Below are 20852 nucleotides of genomic sequence, written 5' to 3'. Positions count from 1 at the left end.
GTGTCAGCTTTTTCAGCTTTACAGTATTTTCAGGTGAGGAACAAAATGACATTAGCACTGCTGGATTAGGAACAAGCTCACTCTTTTGTGAGATAGTCATTTGGGCTATAGTACCTATATTATTTTCTGTTTGACTTGGTCTGAAAAAATCTCCTCTGTTTGCTTCCCCCCTCTGCCCATCAGTATGCAAAGTACACCACAAGGCAAAATTTGCCTTTTTTGTTAGAGAATATCCCCATAAGTAAAGTCAGCTTGTGTCAGCATTCACTTCTGGACATCACTGTGTATAGCTTTGTATTACCCATTGCCTGAGCTACTAAAGATTGAGCAATCATTTAACTACTTTTTTTTCCAAGGGAACGTACTAAAGAAAGCTGTACTTAGTGTTGTTCTAACAGCAGGAAAGGATTGTTATGACACAAAATGGTGTCATGGCAAGATAGTCTCAGCTATTTGTTAGCTGTACTTCAATGACTAAGTAAAGAATAGAATTTTAACATGTTATTCATGATACAATCACAAATGTTCCTATTATTTAATGTCACTTACAAACACGTGTATTACTGGGTCTCTGCTATACAAGTTATGCAGAAAAGAGATGGAAAAGACCTTTGCCTACACTTGAATATTGTATTAAGTTTTCACAGCATAGTTCTAGCCCAGATGTCCAGGTCTTTTGCAGGCACTTATATCGGATAGCAGAAATTATTGCTGCAGCAATTGCTTTTTATATCCACAATTTTAGTGAACATGAATTGTAAGACCATATGATAATAGATTTTTCCATCTTTTCCAAATTGGTCTATTTTTAGTGATCTGAAGATCACTCAGATTCATTGAAACAAACATTTCCCTATAAAATATTGTACCTGGCTGTAAATCATATGGAACTTAGATGAAGTCAAAGAAGGACTACATTACTCAATATCTGATTGTTTAGGCTTTGATCAGTTATTTTCAATGACTGGGCATTTCATCATTTCCAGAAATTCAACAGCAATAAAGATAGGGTCATCCAGATTAATTTGAAACTCTGAAGCAATCTTCAACCCTGCAAGAGTCAGATTTCTGAAGATGTAGTGTGTAATTACAGTGCCATTGTCCTCCTGTAATATTATCTTCACAGCATATGGAAGCTGTTAATGGTTCTACTGTGACAACATACTTTCAGAATAAAATAAATGAAAACAAATAATGTATATTGGTGCCAGCTCACAGGAAAACTCAAGAGAATATAATATATAGCATGAAATCTTCATTCCCTCCCTCCCCTCCCTCAAACAGTGGAATCATAGAATATGCTGAGCTGAAAGGGACCCATCATGATCACTGACTGCAACTCCTGACCCTGCACAGGACACCCTGAGAGCCACACCATGTGTCTGAGAGTGTTGTCCAAACGCTTCTTGAACTCAGACAGGTTTGGTCTTTGTACACAAGACATTTGAAATGATCAATATATGCTGTACATTAAATGAGAAAGACAGTTTTGTAGACTTTTATTTTTCTGTTTCTAGCAGACATTACTTCTTGCTGTGGACTTGCTGTGACAGTTCAGCATTATTCATTTTTTATTGTCCATTTTTCCTGCATACACTACTACCTCCATTTACTATACAGGTGTATTGAGACAGGCCTGAGTAATAACCTTTTACTCCCAAAGGTCCTGAAAACCTTGTTCTCTTCAGCTTCCAGGAATGATGGAACAAGCAGCTCAGACAAACTTATGGAGCAGCTGGTTATGCTGCTCCAACAGTTCTGTCAAATTTTGTTGATGCAACTCCTCTGTCAACAAAAATCTTTCTTCTACTTGCATAAATCTCTTTTAAATGTGTTTTCTAAGTTTTCTCCCGTCTTTTGGGGAAGTACCAAAGGAGAAAGCCCTCACTTTCCTCAAACTGCAATATGAAACTGGACTATACAACTAGCTCCCCCCTTTGCTATTGCAATATTTGCAATAAATATTGCTTGGTCAGGACGTTTTGTTTCAGCTTGAGCAACATCAATGAGGATGATAAAAATAAATGAGTGGTGATGCAGTTGAAGATTTTAAGCTGAAATAACTGACAGGGCTAATTACTTATCCCCAAAAGCATTCAGGAAAATGAGGCAGAGGTGAGCTAAAAATTCATACACGCTGCCTCTGAGTTTCTAAAACAAAGATGGTTCCAAAGCGCACAGTGGGAAAAAATCAGAGGGGAGTAAGTGACAGGTAATCAGTCATATTGACTGAAATACAGCACACATTTACAGTTCCTCTGACGTGATTAGATTAGTTTTAGTTTTTAAGGCTCAAAAGCTGTTCTGGGGTTTGATTTTTACTTACAAAAAGGTTAGGTGGTTTTTTGTTTGTTTTTTACTACAAAAGGGAGCTTTTTTTGGTGGTTGTTTCTCCACACTAGCAGTTTACACCACCATGTACCAAAAACCTTTTCAGGTCTGATAGGAATAGCAAATGAAAACCATCATTACTTCTCATCAGCAAAAAAGACTATTAAGAAATAACCCAGGTTAGCATCAAAGGACTTAAATGCATAATGTCCTTCAATCAAACAGCTGTAAATGCAATTGAAACTTTTTTTCTAATCTGCCACCATACTTGTACTGTGCAAGGTTATCCTCTCCTGAATTTTCTTTGCACTTTTTTCAGCTTTCTGGCAGTTGCCAAGGTATTGCATTGCAGTGGATCATGATAGCACGATTCTTAAAGACAAAAAAATTGAAATAAAATAATTTATCTCTCTTTCATCTAAATCCTTAATATTTTCTCAGGAAAAAAAAACCAAAACAACAAAAACCAAAAAACCCAACAAGCAACAAAACCCAAACCCAACAGACAGTGTATTGTAGTAGTATTGTTATCGTAAATTACCAAGGCATTTTAATTTTTATCCTGACCCAGGCTGTAAATGCACTGATTTCTGTCTATTTAGGAAGAATCATAAGACAACAGTTCAATTGTCTCCCTGGTATTTTAACTACAGTGTAATATGCAAAGGAAAGGATAATGTAAATGTATAAGCACATACTCAATATATTAAACCTGCTACATCAGCTACAGATAATCAGCCTAATAAATAGCAGCATCTGATGCATATGCTCCTAAAACTAGGGAGATGTGATTTAGTACAGCAGTGAGATGAACTCATACCTCTCCTAGATATGGCTCTGTGCTCTGCAGAGGGCTGGGACCTTGTGTGGGGAAAAAAAACCAGGCTTTGTCACCCTGTGTCTGATGCAGGTCACACATGATCTGGGATGGGCTTGTAAAACTTCAGTTATGGAAAGGCTGCTTCTAGTCTCTAACCCCCTGCTCTGACTAAAGGTTTATGGCCTCATTAGACATAACATAACCATGCTTAAAAGCTTCTGGTTTTTCTGGTTCTCTTTTGTGGATTCCAAAGTCCACACCACACCTAGAAAAATACATCTCACAGATGTATCATCTTGCAGAGATTGTGGATGTCCAAGGGTCATCAGTACTTCAAGGGAAAATGAGCAGAAACAAAACCTATTTTGAGTTTGACACTACCCTAGTTTAGGATAATCCACATGATGGAGCTTCCCCAGAGCTGGGATTTCCTGAGCCAGAACTCTATCGTCCCCTGCGGTGAGCTAGTAGATTGTGGTTTTGAGGCCATCCTCCTTCCACCTCCCTAAAGGAAAAATGATGTTCATCATAGTGGTACAATTTTTGAATACTGAAATATTCATATAAACATTTGCTGGGTTTTTTTCTACTGACACGGTGGTGTTGTCATATAGCTTTCTAAAAATAAACCTCCCTATTTCATGTCAGAGAATAATTCCATGGACATTAATATACCCCTTGTTGGTGCAAGCATTCAGGAAATGTGGAATACCAGTTCATTTTCTAAGCTCAAGATAGTCAACTCCACAGCTTTTGCCTCCAAAGAGTGCTGGTTGTTTCATAGAGAATACTTGTTGCAACAGAGAGTACTCTGTTTAACAACATAATATAGAAATAATTATAGAAGCAGTTGTTTGGAGCCACACACACTCAGATGTGAGTCCAAAAACTGAGGCAAGGATAATACTTAATCTTCTTTGAAGATCTTAAATCATCTTTGTATGGTAGTATAGTTTTACCAAGAGGGGAAGAAATGCTCAGTTCTAGAAATTCCTCAAGTTTATAAAGAAGAGTTTCTTGTAGACAATATGGAGTTTCCATATTTCAACAGGCTGAGGGGAACTAATCAAGTTCCTGAGTAACTGCTTTAATCCTGATGTTATTGTTGTATATGAAAGATCCCACCTTCACCACTTCCCCTTTTTGTGAAAAATCTGACTTTGCCAATGGATTCATGTGTTAGACAGTGCAGCTTTCTGTAAGTCTGAAGGCTTATGTGGAAAACCAGCCCACATGATCAGTTTCATTGTGTATCATAACCAATGAAGAATTGTTCTGCTAATATCCATTCTACTGATTAGAAATTACTGCCAAACAAAATAATACGAGAGAAATAATTTTGGGGGGGTATAGTCTAAAAGCTTGAATTAATTGTTTTTTATGTAAATTATATAGTGGTTATAAAGAATTATCAAGGTGTAGCATGCCTTATGGATAGAAAAAAGTTTTCAGGAGAAGATGTCTTTCCTTTTTCAGAATCCCAGGCAGCATGTAATTGGCACTTATCAGGTAGGTTGGTTGGTAATATTCCAGTGATCACACCGTCACCAAGAAGTAAATCAATACACTTTTTTCCTCTATAAAATTTAAATTGAAAGATACATGTGAAACATTAACATGATAAAAAGTATATTGTCAGGGATGGGACATAGAGTTTGTAATGCTCTGCTTAACATCCCTGCTTCTTAAATATCTTGCCAGAGCCTTATCATATTTTCTTTATCACTCTGGCACGAGATATAATAACACAATTTTTATTACAATTCATTCACTCTTAAGAATATGGTCAAACCATTTACTTTAGGATCTAAGCCAGGTGCTCTAAATCATCTCTATTGGAAGAATAATTTTTCTCTCCATCGACTAAGGAAATTAGGTTCCTATCTTAAGTCCTCCAAGTCACACCTCAGTTGCATCCCTCAAATCACCTAAACAAAGCATGCTCAACACCTGTATTACTCAAAAAACTCCTTTGAAGACTTGATTTTTACATACTCATTGAGTACATTTCATGAAAGTGTTTTTCCCTAAAGTGCATATTACTTTTCTTCACCATGTAGGCACAGGCTGAGACTGAAAATTATTACTTTTAAAGATAAAATTGTGAAATCATCAAGTACAAGTTCATAATAGTTTACTATACTTTGTTTTAAGCTTTGGTTTATTCAATGCAGTTTCCTTAAATACTTGTGATTTAGTGTGTAGTATAGATAAGAAAATGCAATAGGATGGCAAATGTATATTTTCCATCCATATTCTCTTTTACTTTATAGCAAGTATGCTCAACTTATCACAAGTGATGTTTATGTTTTCCAATTTAAGTATTTAAAGTAAGCTCTCTGTATAAATACTGCTCATTTTCCAATGAAATGCAAAAGTAGTGAGTGCTTAATTACAGGTCCTTCTCTTGTGAGCAGTGGCAATCGCATTTACAAATTCAACAAATTTCCCATAGAAGCCACTGAGAATAAAATAATTGTCATGAACTCAAGACAAAACTCAAAAGATATACTCTAGAATATTTCTGTTTTCTTCTTTTTTTTTTTATAGCTTTTTATGCAAATATTCAACAAAAGTGGTATTTTGGACTCACAGAAGACAAACTGCTTGGTATCTTCTGCTTAGCTCCTACTGCTGTCATTAGGAACATTTGGATTGTTGCAAGCACTTGGGCATCCCATTTAATGCTTTTACAAGGAGTGGAGCACTCCTGAAAATCTGAATACAACTGCAGTTCTTAGATATTTTTGAAAATCGTGAGCCTAAACTATTGTGATTATAATTAGATAATTACATATGGTCGGCTTCACTTTATGTTGCCCTGTAGTCTCTAAATTTTCAGAAAGTAAGCTCACCATGGTTAGGAGCAGAAAGGATACATTCATTTCTTGCTTGGATGGAAGACCTCAGGGAAAAAGGCAGATGCTGCCAGAACTGATAGTGACACAGCAAGTGACACTGTTGTCAGTGAGTCACTTTGGAACCAATTCTCAAAGCATTGCAAGGCAACCCCATGCTGTTAAATCTGTAGCCTTATCTACTTTTCATTATCAGAGTAGGCGGAGATGCATGGGGCTTTTAAGACGTACCAAGGTTACTGTGGGTAATTTCATGCATCCAATCTAAGTACTCTCTGTGTGTTGAATGAATGATTTCTTTGTCACTCCTACAGAAAACACATTGTAGTGGAATGAATGACATGATTCCTGCCAAAGGTTGTTAAATTTCTATGAACTGTATTTATTTGCACCTTCTCTACATAAGGTAGCAGATGTGAAATACAATTACTAATGATAATAATCTACTATGACAATTATAGTGTTTAAAAACAATTTACCTCATATTTCTATTAATGATCAATTACCGCTTAGAGATGATGATAGGAGGGAAATGAATTAACAACAGAATGTTGTGACAAACAGAACATTTAACTTCTAACCACTATTATACTCATCTGTATTTCTTCAATTATTGTTTACAGTGCAATCAGCACATTGCATTTTAGCCAGTGAGAAATTACCTATATTTTTCATTGGCTGTTGAGTAGTATAAAGAAATAACTATATTTGGGTTTATGCTCTGCTTTGCAGCTAAGGGTTCACTCTCTCTCAGTTTAGACCTTTAAACAGGTTTTTTGTTTCATTCAGTCAGTACTCCAAACAGTCCTCAGATAACCTTTGCTACTTATGCATTCTTGAGAGATTTAAAAAAACAATATAAATGCAGCAGACAAAGAATTTACTAAACATTTAGTGTTTTAAGGATCTGTGGTAATTGAATATCTCCCCCTCCAGTTTATTTCTCCATTTTCTTCCAATGCTTTGGTTGGGAATTTAGTTATTCAGTCTGAATAAAATGATTCTCCCTTCAAGATGTTTTATTATTAAGAACATGCAACAGTGACAGCTACAAAAAAAAGAAGAAGTTTCCAGGGAGTCTTTGCTAAGGCTAAGTGCACTTTTGGGTGCAAATCAGTTCTTACTAAAAGTGCATCAATAGTTCTGAAATGGAAAAGAGTAAGAAAAAAAGTAAGAGGAAGTTGGCACATATGTAAATAGAAATTTTTATAGAGGTTAAACTTTGTTTTAACTCCTTTATGTTACACACACATATAATGAATGGCAGAAGGTTACTTAACTCGGGGTACTCTGACCCAAAAAGGGCTGCATGGCCTGGATTGCAAAGCACAGGCTCAAATAAGCTACAAATGTACAAAGAAATTTCATGTACCAGCCGTACTCTGTGGCACAGAAGCCAGCCAATATAGAACGGCCTAATTCCATGTTATTGAGTTCTTTTAGCCACACCAAAATAGGTCAATTTCATGGAAAGTGACTGCACAAAATAGTTCTTGATCTGTACTAATTTCTCCAAATGCCCTGAATTTCTCTGAGAAAGCTTTACTTGGTGTTGGTCAAAACTGTGCCCTGTACTGTTCTAAGATTAATACTATAGAATTAAAACATAAATCTTCAGGAACTTTCTCAGATATTCACATGTCCTTCTTTTGCTCTTAAAAGTGAAGTGTAATAAGCCATTGTATACATTCTTTTAGTCTATGCAAAAATGTCCATAATTGCACTGATTAAATGGTGGTGGGAAAAGAAAAATACAGAGGCTTTTTAATGACTGTCGAATGTGTAACTCAAGTGAAACAGAAACAGCAGGCAAGGGTCACTAAGCTGTGTGACAGGATAGTGGCCAAAACAAGTAAGATGAAGATGTGAAGAGCTTATCTGGGATGGTGAAGACTCATGATTTCAGTATAGAAAAATATGGATAAACTCAGAGCTGGAAGTGACTCAGCAAAGTATAAATTCTTTTAGCAGTGCTACCATTGAGAAAAAACAAACAAACAAACAATTGTGAAGGAGGAGATGGCTACACTCTAGCTATAAGATGAATATGAGATCAAGGATAAATTTGTGTCTCCTATAAGAGAGAAAAGAGTGCATTTTGAAAAAAAGGATATACAGGATCAAGAAGAAAGAGAGGCCAAAGGAGGGTGAGACAGGCAAGACAGTGCAAATAGTACAGAGGTGTGAGACTTGCAAGGAACCCAGAATAAAGAGGAGCTACCCTTGGTTCTCTGATTCCTGTAAGAGCCCTGTGCAAATACTGGTCAGCTGGTATTTATTATTGTACTGATCTGACTGTAGTTTTACTGGTGTTGAAGCTGTAGTAAGTCAAAGGTATTACACTCCAAAATTATAATGACCTCTGCAGGGGTGCTGTTTTCATGATGGGCTTGCAATTGCATGAGCCCATTTCTGGAGTCTCTGCATTCCCATCTTCCATTGCTGTTTGAAATGGTTGGCTAAAGTATATGTTCAACTCAAAAATGCAGTCTTAATTTGCCCAAAACTCACAGGTAAATGAAAATCAGACTTGGATAAGATTTTCTGACATTTAACAGTATAAGCTTGGTGTACAAAACTGACCTAGTGCTTTTTTTCTTTTATGTCTTATGGCATAGACATTAGAAAATTAACAAAGATGGAGAAAATCAGGATTTGACCATCCTTTCTTTTCTGATTCAAAGCAAGCCCTGGCTCAGTCTCACAAATAATCTCTGCCTGCAGGTTAGTCTGCAATGAATCTGTCCACCTGTCCTGTGCAGGTATCTCCCAGTTGGTATAAAATCAGTAATTAGTTGCTGGAACTGAATTAGGGCATCTTGTCTGCCAGGCAAATTCTTTAATCAATGAAAGATGGACTCATTTTCATTCTGAGAGCCAATGAAGATGCAAGTGCTGTATATAAAGCACAACAACTTTTAACAGAAATACTGAGAGAAGCCATACTTCCATATCTGAATTACAGGGAGTAGAATAACTTCCCAGAAACTTGTGCAGACTTGTTAAAATGCTTAATTAGGCAGATCTGAACCTAAATCCTGAGCAAGTTTTCTAGCAAATTGTCCAAGTAAGGAGGCACTAAATCTTCATCACTTATTTTTAAATCAAACCACTGCTTTCATTATTTAAGTTTTTTAGATTAATGAACAGAATAATTTATCAATCACACAGTCTTTTCCTGTAGGTTTCTAATACACTACTGGGTGGGATTTGTGTTGCGTTCTTCTGAAATCTTTAAAAGTAGATACCATTATCTGAGGAACTTCTCTCTCATAAGCCACTCATCCAAAGCAATGGATTAAAAGATTTTCCTTTCTATCCCATATGGACAAGAAGACCTCTTGCTTGCAGTCTGCTTCTGAACCAATTTTGCAATACAATCTGAGCTAGTCTTGTTCAAAGCCACTTGAATAGAATCAGCCACATTTAGTTTACTGAATTAAAAACTGACCAGCTTTAATGTAGTAAAACCTAGGACAATTAATGCACGTTCAGTTTCTGTGATGTACTAAGCTTCCAATAACATATAAAGAAATATCTATAATAAGAATTTTCAATCTACAAAGTGTGTATGCACAAGAATATATAGGCAGGCCATTCCAGGTTCAGCACTTGGTTGTTCTTTCTTTTTAAATATTTCTACAGATTGCAGTATTTGACAAAACACCTATTAAAATAAGATGCAAACCAATAAATAATCACTGAAAATAGATGCAATCTAAAGGGTAATAATATGAAAATCCTATTCTTAATATGTAATATGTAATACATAATATAAAATATATCTATGTAATAGGTCATCCAGCTAATAGGTCATTCAAGTGCCATGCCAAGGTCATATAACTAAGAGAGTAAAGGGCTAGTTTGTGTTTACAAAGGTCTTTTTTACTTACTCTGAAATTCCTGAAATTGCATAAATGAAATATTTTTTTTTCTTTTTTTTGTTTCTGAATTCTCTATTTTGTGAACTTTTTTGTCTATTTTGTGAAATTTTCTCTCTAAGATTATTGTTTCCTCTGCTGTTTCCAATGGAGGATTTAATATGTTCTGTGGAATGCACTGTACTGGCCACTTGTGAAATCCAAATCCAATTACCCGCAAAATCCTACAGTATCAACTGATGTGCAAGGTTGTAGGAACGATCCTTCAACCTTGCTTTATTTAAAGGGTCACTACCAGAAAGATGAATAGTTGTGTTTATGTTTCCAAATATGTTAGCATTTCTGGAAATTTGCCATAGTCTTTTATGCAAACTATCTTGATGGATTTCACTGACATGCTTTTGGAAAGACCAATGACAGCAAAAAAAAATGGCCCTTGTGATGTCTAGGCATTGCTCTACTGCTGTCTGAATATTTTAAATGTGGTTGCAAAGCAACCCTGAGACAATGGTTTCTGACCATCAGAGATGCATTTTTTAAAAGCTAAGACATGCACAAGTAGACAAAATTCAAGTATTGGGTTCAAACCTTAATTAATTTCTCTTCTATTAGAAAGAGCTTTTAATCATTCTCTCACAAAATTGACTTCTGTTAGCTGGAAATGATGTGATAAAACATAGCTTTATCCAAATAGTTCTTTTGAGTTAAAAAAAGCAAATTCAGGGAGTGTCACCTTAAAAAATACACACCTTAAAAAACCCCCAAACTTACTGTTAACTTCAGAAGACACTTGTAATGGTCTTTTATTTGCTAATATCAGAATAAAAAACTGTCTAAATTTAAAAATTCAATTGCATTTCTTCTATGTCAGGGCCTTATTCTCTAAAAGCATATTTATGTCATATTAAAATAAAAAGACATACTATTCCTTTGACCAAAATGATTCACATGTGCTTTTATTGCTCAGCATATAAGGGTTTATTTCTCTAAATTGCTTTCACACTCACTCTGTCAGCAGTGAACAAAAGAAAGTGACAGGGAAACTGAAGCATAGTAAACTTACAAAATATGAATCCACCACTTCACTTAATTGGTTTGATTCCATAAAGCATAATTTATACCAACTAATTATACAGTTTTTGTCATTTAAATGTTGAAGTAAATATAGCCCATCCATTTTTTCTTGAAGCTTATTTTAATAATTGGAAACAAGCCACTGCTGTCCTGGCAGCATGCTCAGAGTGGTCCACTGCTTGATGAATTAAGGGTTAGCCCATTAGCTTTCAGGAAGGATGTGCTGAACCATCTTTTTACTTAGCCAGCTATCATGTAAGTAAGTAGCTGAGAGAGAAAGGCCATCAGTTCCTTTCTGGACCAGAGTGTATACCTAGATGTATGCAGCTTTTTTCCACTCTTCAAAGGCAATGTTGTGTCATACCAAATTTTTGTTCAATTGATTGAATGATGTTGTTATGACAGGAAAAGTATTTACCTTTTCATTATTTGCCTTACTTTTTTTCTCTGGTTTTGGCAAAAATTAAACTTTGGTATGAAATATTTATTTTAATATTTACAAAAAAGTTCTATCTTTAACAATGAAACATGCACAGCAATGCAGAAAGGAGCTGTACTAATGAAGAGCCAGGGAAGGTAGAAAACACTTCTGGAAATAATTTTTAATAATAAAATAATTCAGATTAACTTTTTCCTACTACTTTTAAAGAAAATATCCATTTTCTGAAGTGTCAGTTTTCTGAAATGTGGGCCAATAGATACCTGCAGGTCAGGCAACTCTGACAGAAACATATGTTTAGAGGTTTCCTCTCTGTTACACTCCTCATTACTAGGAGACATGCAAGGTGGGAGTTCCCCACTGAATACATTCAAAAGCACAGGTTCTAAATAAAAAATTCCTTGTTCAGCAGGATAGTCAGTGTTTTTTTCATCACTGATGCTGATAACCCATCCAAACCTGCCTGTCTCCTTAAAAGACCCTCAATGAGATGAAGGTGTTCTGTGTTAGATTTTTTTTTGCAAGCTTGTAATGTATAATTTATCAATGTAGCTTCTTCCAAATATTAATAATATATGTTCTCCTACTTCTGCTGTGAAATCTTGGGTGTTTTTTTCAGCTTTACTAAGTTTAGAAAATAAATTTAAGCTTCATCCTGTGAAATTTAATATTGTCTTATTTGATTAGGTAATCTACATCATGGCTTCTTTGGCACAAGCCCTTTGCAAAACTGTGGTCCTGATTATGTGATGCAAAAACATTAACCCTGGAGCAGTTTGTGTTAAAGGACCTTTAGTCCTTTTTTTCCATCTGCACTTCCTGGCTTTGTTGACCAATGACGAGTAAAAGGATACTGGAGGTCTCAATCCCAGCAACACTCAAGGGTTCCTGATCTCTTGTCAGGCCTGAACTTGGCACCTATGCAGACCTGATTTTAAAGACTTATTTTTTACATAAACTAAAATTCTTCACAATTTTCCTTTCAGCTATGGTAGTCAAGCAAATGGCAAACTCCATTTCCTGGCAGGTAATTATTCCTAATCATTGCAACGTTTTCAGGGGGAAAAAAAAGAAAAATACAGTTGTTATGTTAGAAATATAATTCAAACTCTACTTTTTCTCACTTAGTTCTTTTGTTTAGCTGTAATTAGCTTTGTGTCTCTGAATTTCAGGCACACTACACATCATCTCACATACTGCTTAACCAAACGGGCTCGCTAAGTAAATCCCCATTGATCGAGACTGTTGCCTGTAACACATGCAAAAAAAAAAAAAAAAGGCTGACCAATACACTGGAGCCCCCATACTGACATTTTAGCTTGTAAGCCATGTTAAGTGTTTGTTATTTTCAATATCAACACAAACCTCCAGTCTTATTCTCTTCTGTTTTGTTGAGAGTCACTGCTGTAATTTGTCTTTTGTGACATTTGATATAATAGAAGGAAAAGGTTTTCAACCTTACTAGCATGCAAAGTACAGGACAAGCTTGGTCTCTTGTGTGTGATTTTTTTGCTCCTTCATAGCAACACTTGGGCAAAGATGTCATAACTGCAGTTCATGCATTAAATACGACCTCGAGGCTGTCTTCTTCAGAGAGGATGATATATGCCATGATTTCTCTGTGTCACGAAAACTATCTGATATTATGTGAAACTTGTGCATTTTTGCACCACAACAGTAGATGAAGGCATACAATAAAAGGCCCCTAACAACAAGGGGAGTAAAAGATACAGCTGAAAAGCAGAATGGGAATGAGCACTGGGCACATGAAGCTTTTCAATGTACTGAGTTTTTTGGTCTCCAGACAGTTACATTATTTCCTCTTGTAGTCCTGATAACCTTCCAACAGCAGGGGTTCCAGCTGAAAGGCAGGAGCAGACTAGAACGATGGACAGATTAACAAGCACTGAGGATGAAGACAGCAGGAATGCTGGTACAAAGAGGCCCTCTGGGATGGTTTGCTTATTTTTCAGGTTTGGAGGATGCCACAAAGGCTTTGGCAGCACTTGTGAAACTGAAGGAGATACTACGTAAGGTCTGACAAAATAAAGAAGATTTAGGATTGAAATTTAGGCGAGCAAATGAAACCTGAAGTTAAGGACATTCATAGTAGCATAGTCTGAAGTAGTCTCACCATGTACAATCAGAAGAAAAAGACTGAAAGACAGAGCTTCAAATGCCTGGCTGAAAAAAAGTGGTGAGGAGAAGTAAGTCACAATATTAGAATGTTGGGGCACTTGTTAAAGAATAGGAAAAATGCAAAATTCATTTTGGCCTTAAGAAGAATAGGCTTCTGAAAGTTTAAAAACTTTTCTATGACCATTGTGATACCTCATGAAAGGTTCAGGAGAGTTTTCAGGTGCTGGAAAACAAACAATTAAAAAAAAAATTGCAAAGGTATGCAGTTCAGACAAAGGGTGCAGTGATGAGAACTCTGCATTCTTCACTGGAGAATGCTACAAAATGAGATGATAGCCCAGTAGGAAATGCAGAAGTGGTAGTTCATACATAATCAAAGTAGGGACCAGTAAAGAGGAGAAAGAAAGAAAGCCATAATATAAAGCCAAAGGTTAAAATGGGAACTAGTATTGGTAACTTTAATGCCTAATGCTAAACAAGAATATCAGCATAATACCTGTGTTCAATATCTGTGGGAAAGAAGAAAATCAGTCAAGCAGCATAGTATCAAGGAGCCAAATACACAGGAAAGTTACAGTAGACTTTATCAGTGGAGGAATAATGATAGTTGTTAAAGGAATTTCTGTCAACTAAGACTTAAAAAAGAGAACAGCATTACCATTAGCTACTCAGGAAAAGTTCCCTAGTTATTCTAAATTTTACAGCAACTACAATTGGTTTAAATGCAATATTTGTGCAGGAGCAATAAAAGCCAGAATTACAAGATGATTATATTCATTTAAATAAATAATAATAACAAGAAAGTGAAAATAAATAAAACTGAGGCATATTACTATAGAAATTCTGAACGGGATAGCTGAGACTGTTAAATCACTATGGGTGGTGTGGGTGCTGTCTAGGGATATCATTTAGAAGATGCACAGCAAATGTACATATCCATTAAAAGGCAAATCTGTAAGAGCAAACAGCATAGCTAATAAAAGCAAGAAGGCATCTTTCAAAAAAATGAAGTTGTGTCTCAGGGAGGACAATAGAAAGAACCATAAAGTCTGCTTTATCTATAAAACCACAATAAAGAAGACAAAGAATGAGTTTGAATAAATCTCTGCAAACAAGCTAATAATAATTGTCTTTTAAGACATCTGGAGGCAAAAGCCTGAGAGGAACTCTATAAAGCCAGCCCAAAACTGAGATACAGAAGTGCTCAGAGAAGATAAGATCACGAATGTAAAACTTAGTATATTTTTTTCTTTGTTGTTAGTGTAGAAAAAATGGGGATTTTTTTCTATCCTAGAACTTTATAGGGGACTCAGGAGAAGGTTAAATTAGCTATAGAAGCAGTTATGGAACAAACAGACACAACAGCAACAAATCATTTGAATTAGCTGTTACATGCCCAAGAGCCTGAAGAATGAAATAAGGGAACTATTATGATGTGCAATATTTTGCTTCAAACCACCATGGCACAAGAAGGCTTGGAGGTATAATATAACACAGATTTTCTTCCCCAAAAGTTCTCCAGGGAGTCTAGTGGAGCTACAGATGGATATGACTGACATGTACAGGCAAAACAGTAGGAGCAGATTTACTGAACTCAGAGAGAATTTCCCATATTGAACAAAGAGAAATCGACACAGTTTCTCTAAATAAAGCTGATATTTTGCAGTGCTCTCTGAATTTTTGAAGAGGCTAACATGCAGGCAATTATGTAAGGATGGATTTAAAACAAATGAGGGGAAGCTGTTTGTTGTATGATATATGATTAGTTTATGTACCTCTGACAGAGGATGTGGACTCTGAAATTTTACCTGTTTCAAAGCAATGGGGGAACTTGCTGCAAGAAAAATACATTGAGGGTTGTTAAATACAAAGGCACCATTATAAGTAAATATAATTAGAAAGTAAAGAAGTTTTATGAAGTATTGTTTGGCCTGTTTTGTGGATACCATCTAGATGTGAGTGTAAGAGACAGAAGGAAGGACCAGATGGATCCTTCTCGTAACCTGATCTTTCTTACATGCCTGCAAAAACACAATGAGTAAAAGAAGAATTTTAATGCAGGAGAAAACTTCACAGTTGCAGATGTGGTTTTGTACCTATGGCGCATTCATAATATGTATAGTGGGATTTCAATTCATGGGCAAGGAAAGAGATGCAAAGTAAAAAATGCTGTGATCTTACTGCAGATTCATGCAATATATTATAATATGAATTTGCCTTACTAACGAATTTTAGCAGCTAATTATTTTGGCATAGCTATCAAGATTTTTGCTTGATTAGTTTCTGCATTTTGAAGGTATGGAATATACAAAACTTCAGTAAATTTATGGAGACAAGTTTAAGTGACAATCCTCTTAATCATACGCAGACTATGAAACTCCTTAAATTAGCATATTTCTGAAAAGCCTCATTTAAACTAATTGATGTGAAACATAATAAATTATCAGTGCATGATCACTGTTTTGAGGCTGCAAGTGTTTTCAAGGACAGATATAATCTTCTGGGCCAAGACACATAAAAATCTGTTCCTGAACATTATAACAATAATGCTTAGCATGAGCTAGCTCTTCCTTTGGTACCTGGAAGTCTCAGGTTATAACCTTTTGTAATTTGAAGGGATTCATGCAGTTTTTCTTGACAAAATAGTATTTCCCAGATAATTTTTATAGTGTAAATGAAATGAACTCTTAGGCTCAGGCTGGTCTTGTGGAATAATGGTATATTTCCTCTTAAACATTCAACTCATACTTTCAAGTTGAGCTTTATATTATTTAAAAAAAAAGGATATTTGATTTTTTTCATCATATACTGTTCTTTTTCCAGGATCTGAGTTTCTTATCTAAAGGACTTTTCCAAATTAACACTTTCAGTCATGCTTATTTGGAAATCAGTGCTTTGGAATACTACATACTCTTAGGAAATCTGGGTGGGTTGTCGTTGACATCCGTGAGAGTAATGTTTACAGTGGTGGTACCAGCTAGTCCTCCCAGCTGTCCTCCCATGTCCTTGGCTTGGATTAGAACTTGATATTGTTCTTTCACTTCTCTGTCCATATTTGGCAAAGCTGTTCTTATTACACCTATGAGAAGAAATGGGAAAGAGAAGGAGCAAATAAACAAAGGGCTGTGATTGTCTACTCTTACAATTTAATACTGGATCTCTTGATCCAGGAATACAATTCTGAAATGGTTGATGAGAGGAGGTCACACAGAAACACGCAAATCACTCAGGCTTTTCAAAAGTGTGTTTGTCAGGTATTCAACCACTCAAAATGAGTGTTTTATCTTTTCAATCAGGACATGAACGGATGAAAGAGAATGATGCATTTTCACTAGGGATGTTAATGTTGTGATCATAGATTTGCCACATCAGGGATGAGGAACACTGCCTTGTACAGAGTGAGGAAATGTAGGAAGAGGTGGCATTGCATTGCAAAGCCTGTATTGTCAATTGTTTCCAACCATTCACTTGCCAATAAATTCAAGTTAATGTAGGACAAGACAGTGTTCCTTTCTACAAAAGGAGGTCTTTATTAGCAGACACTTCCTTTGTTTGAAAAAGTGTTCTTGATATAGCACAACGATGCAGTGAATATTTGAGGAATTTCCTTTAAAAAAAAGTAATTTAAATATCACAATAAGACATTACCACAATGACTTTTAGTCTTTCATGATTTTGGACAGCTGATATCTAAGTAGATATGCCATAATCCCCCTTCTGATATGTTAAGAATATATAGTATAAAAGGAAGAGTTGGAGAGAAAAAGATGGGGAGAGAAAAGGAGAGGTACTATTGAACACACAAATTAGCTGATGAAGTTGTATAAACCTAAGGTTTGGTGTACTAAAGGCTTTTTCTTGAAATCAAATATGTAGGAGAAAATAATGTCTTTGTCAAAATTTTACAGATGTGAATAGCATTGCAAAATGCTATATGTTAAGCAACAGTTATCAGAAAATGCCTAGGTGCACATTGGAGCAGGTAACATGCAAAATTGAAAAATAAACCAACTGGAAGTATGATTTTTCCTTGTTATTATTGGTTTATAAAGTATTATTTTCTAGTATTAAACAATTTGATGTTAAAACCAGGTTTTTTACTTGGTGTTAAAATGGGTCTGGAATGGCAAGAAGCAAACTTTAAGGACCATTCTTATCTTTATAGCAACTAACCACTGCTGTCTTAACAAGTCAGAATAGGAGCCATTAGGTTATAATACTTTTTCAGAATCTAGAAATGACTTTGACCTGAATCTGCTATTTCTTTAACCTATTAAAAATTCCCATTAATTGAAATCTATAACAATTTCCTTTCTCTCCACTTGTAACATGATTATAATGACAACATTAATAGGAATCACCATTTTCCTGCCTAAGGATGGCAAATAACATACTGCATGCAGTTTGCTCCAAACTGAAATTTGAATTACAAAACTGCAAAAAAATTGTTCATATTCATGTGATATTCAGGAAAAAAATATTTGTGCAAAGACGATAAACTTTTTACTAGGTTTCCTTTTGAATCTCCTAGTCTTAATTACTGCTTAATTTGGCATTGTGGAAACTATATGTTCCACAGTCTTTTACAGCATCCTTGGTATTTTCATTTAAGCAGAAAAGACATGTGCAAATGAAAGACCTCCTGTGTTATACTAACAAAATGAAATAACATAGAATTGCAGAATCATAGAATATGCTGAGTTGGAAGCCACCCATCAGGATCATCAGGTGCAGCTTCTGGCTCTGTGCAGGACGCATAGTCACACCATGTTCCTGAGAGTTTGTCTAAATGCTTCTTGAACTCTGTCACACTGGAGCTGTGACCACTTCCCTGGGGAGCATGTTCTATTGCCCATCTACCCTCTGGGTGAAAAACCATTCTCTGGTATCCAACCTAAACCTCCCCTGACTCAGCTTCATGCCATTTCCTCGGGTCCTGTCTCTGGTCACCACAGAGAAGAAATCGATCCCTGCCCCTCCTCTTCCCCTCATGAGGATGTTGAAGACCACAATGAGGTTTCCCCTCAGTCTCCTCCAGGCTGAACAGACCAAGTGACCTCAGCTGCTCTTCATGCAGCTTTCCCTCCCAACCCTTCACCATCTTGGTGGCCTTTCTTTGGATGCTCTCTAATAGTTTAATGTCTTTTTTAAATCATGGCACCCAAAACTGCCCCCAGCACTCGAGGTGAGGCCGCCCCAGTGCAGAGCAGAGAGGGACAATCCCCTCCCTTGCCTGGCTGGTGATGCTGTGCCTGATGCCCCCCAGGACAGGGTTGGCCCTCCTGGCTGCCAGGGCACTGCTGACTCATGTTCAACTTTCCCTCAACCAGGACCCCCAGGTGCCTTTCCACAGAGCTGCTTTCCAGCCCCTCATTCCCCAGTCTCTACACAACCAGGGTTGCCCCATTCCAACTGCAGAATCTGATACTTGTTAAGCTTCATATGTTTGGTGATTACCCAGCTCTCTCTTTTGTCAAAAATCTGCAGGGCCTCCCTGCCCTCAAGGGAGTTGACAGCTCCTCCCCACTGAGTGTCATCAGAAATCTTATGCTGTATTCCTTGCACTACTGCATCCAAGTAATTTATGAAGATGTTGAAGAACACTGTTGAGGACGGAGCCCTGCAGAACCCCACTAGTTTGATGTCACCCCATTCACTATTAGCCTTTGTGCCTGACCCATGAGCCAGTTGCTCACCCATCATGAAGTAGTGTTTATCCAGCTGTGTGCTGGACATTGTGTCCAGAAGGATCCTGTGAGAGACAATATCAAAAGCTTTGCTGAAGTCCAAAAATATTACAGAAAAACTGAGCATGGGTACACAGCAGGTTGTGAGGAGAAAATGCAGTTTATCTGGTTGATATAGGTGTTCTGGGTACAACTAAGTGGCTTTCTCAGAAATGTTCCAGGGGTTTTTCAGAAAATGAAGAATGGGCTATCAATCTAGCAGTAAAGTTCCAAATCACCCACTGTTTATTCCTGTCTGAAAGTGTAAGGTCATTCTATATATTTTTCTGGAAAAAAAACCCCTTTATCTTCAGGGAAAAAAAAAGAGTGAGAATAATTTTCATGTCTAGCAATTCATGGGCAATTTTCCTTTTTCTGCCTACTCTATTTTAAAGGCTTAGATGAAACACCGAGAAATATTACTTCCAAAATCAGTTCGTACAGACAGGACAAATGTGAATTAGGGTTACCTTATCAGCAAAATAGAAGAATAAAGTATAGGTAAAAATCCATGGGAAGCAAAAGGCTACAAATGTTGGTATTTCAACTTCAGCATCACAAAGAACAACTAAATTTAAATCAAAGGGTTATTAGAATGTAGAGGCCTTATGTGCATGTAATGGTGTTCTGAGTTCTTGTAAATCCTTCTACCTTAAGATTTTACAATAAGAATTGTTCAACTGCAGAACTGGATAACTTTGATTTTCTTTTTTGTCTTTTCAGATGGCATCAATATCAAATGTGCAGAAAAGTATGGTCTCCATACTGAAAACTGAAAACTGAAAAGAGAATGTATGGCCAGAAGATTTGCTTTCCAAAGTTATTGACCCATAATTCATCAGGAGATCACTCACTTTTGTAGAAGAAAAAAACCCAGATTCCAAGAAAAAACCTCCTGAATAAATACTCCTGCTGATACCAATTTGGATTTCAATAATATAACTGAAGTCAGAAGATGGACTAGAATACTGAGTCTAACAAAACCTGGAAACACCTAGCCATAAATAAGAATATTGACCTCATAAACATATCAAAAAAATTGAGTGGAATGGACATTTTAATGGTGGAAAAGGATATTTTCATAAGAAAAGAGAATATATATAGGAAAAATATGAGAGGTAATTTGTTCTAAGATAAGTTCTCATTTAAAAAAAACCCCTCCCATTCAAATCAGAAGAGCAATTTTATAGCATTTAAAAGTACCCCCCACATATAAGATTTGAGGCCTTAGAACGTGCCAGTCAAACAGTTGCTCACCAGAAGGTACTTTATTTTAAATCTCCCACTTCCACATGGTTTGCTTATCTCCAGCAAGAAGATGGAAAAAGATTAGAGGGTCAGTAAAGACAAGGAGTAAAAGGGGCAGCTATGACATCCAGACACATAGAGGTTAAAAACTATCTAGGTGTCCTAGTTTCATATCAGAGTAAATGTGTAACACCTATTAGGAGTGATTTGAGAAAGGAGTATGTGTAAAGTCGAGTGCTTGACAAACACAATCCTTATTTCACACATAAAATTATGGTCAGTGTTTTCACTGTTACTACTTTGCAATGACATCTTGAGGTAGAAACAGAAAATTCC

At 36.3% G+C, this 20852-nt stretch overlaps 1 protein-coding gene across 3 annotated transcripts in view; it reads right to left on the bottom strand.

The window, feature by feature from the left end:
- Positions 1-20852, bottom strand: part of LOC121674448 (cadherin-12) — a 430502-nt gene that overhangs the window by 52793 nt on the left and 356857 nt on the right. For all 3 annotated transcript variants that reach the window (XM_042048820.1, XM_042048821.1, XM_042048822.1), the window contains one exon: positions 16454-16621. In XM_042048820.1, coding sequence (XP_041904754.1) covers positions 16454-16621 — 168 coding nt within the window. The remainder of the gene's footprint in view (positions 1-16453; positions 16622-20852) is intronic.

Source organism: Corvus kubaryi, unplaced genomic scaffold (assembly GCF_017639235.1).
Source record: "Corvus kubaryi isolate FWS band 111438036 unplaced genomic scaffold, C.kubaryi_AGA036_p1.0 68, whole genome shotgun sequence".
Lineage (NCBI taxonomy): Eukaryota > Metazoa > Chordata > Aves > Passeriformes > Corvidae > Corvus > Corvus kubaryi.
Note: the sequence above shows the minus strand (reverse complement) of the source record. Positions and strands in the feature narration are given on the sequence as shown.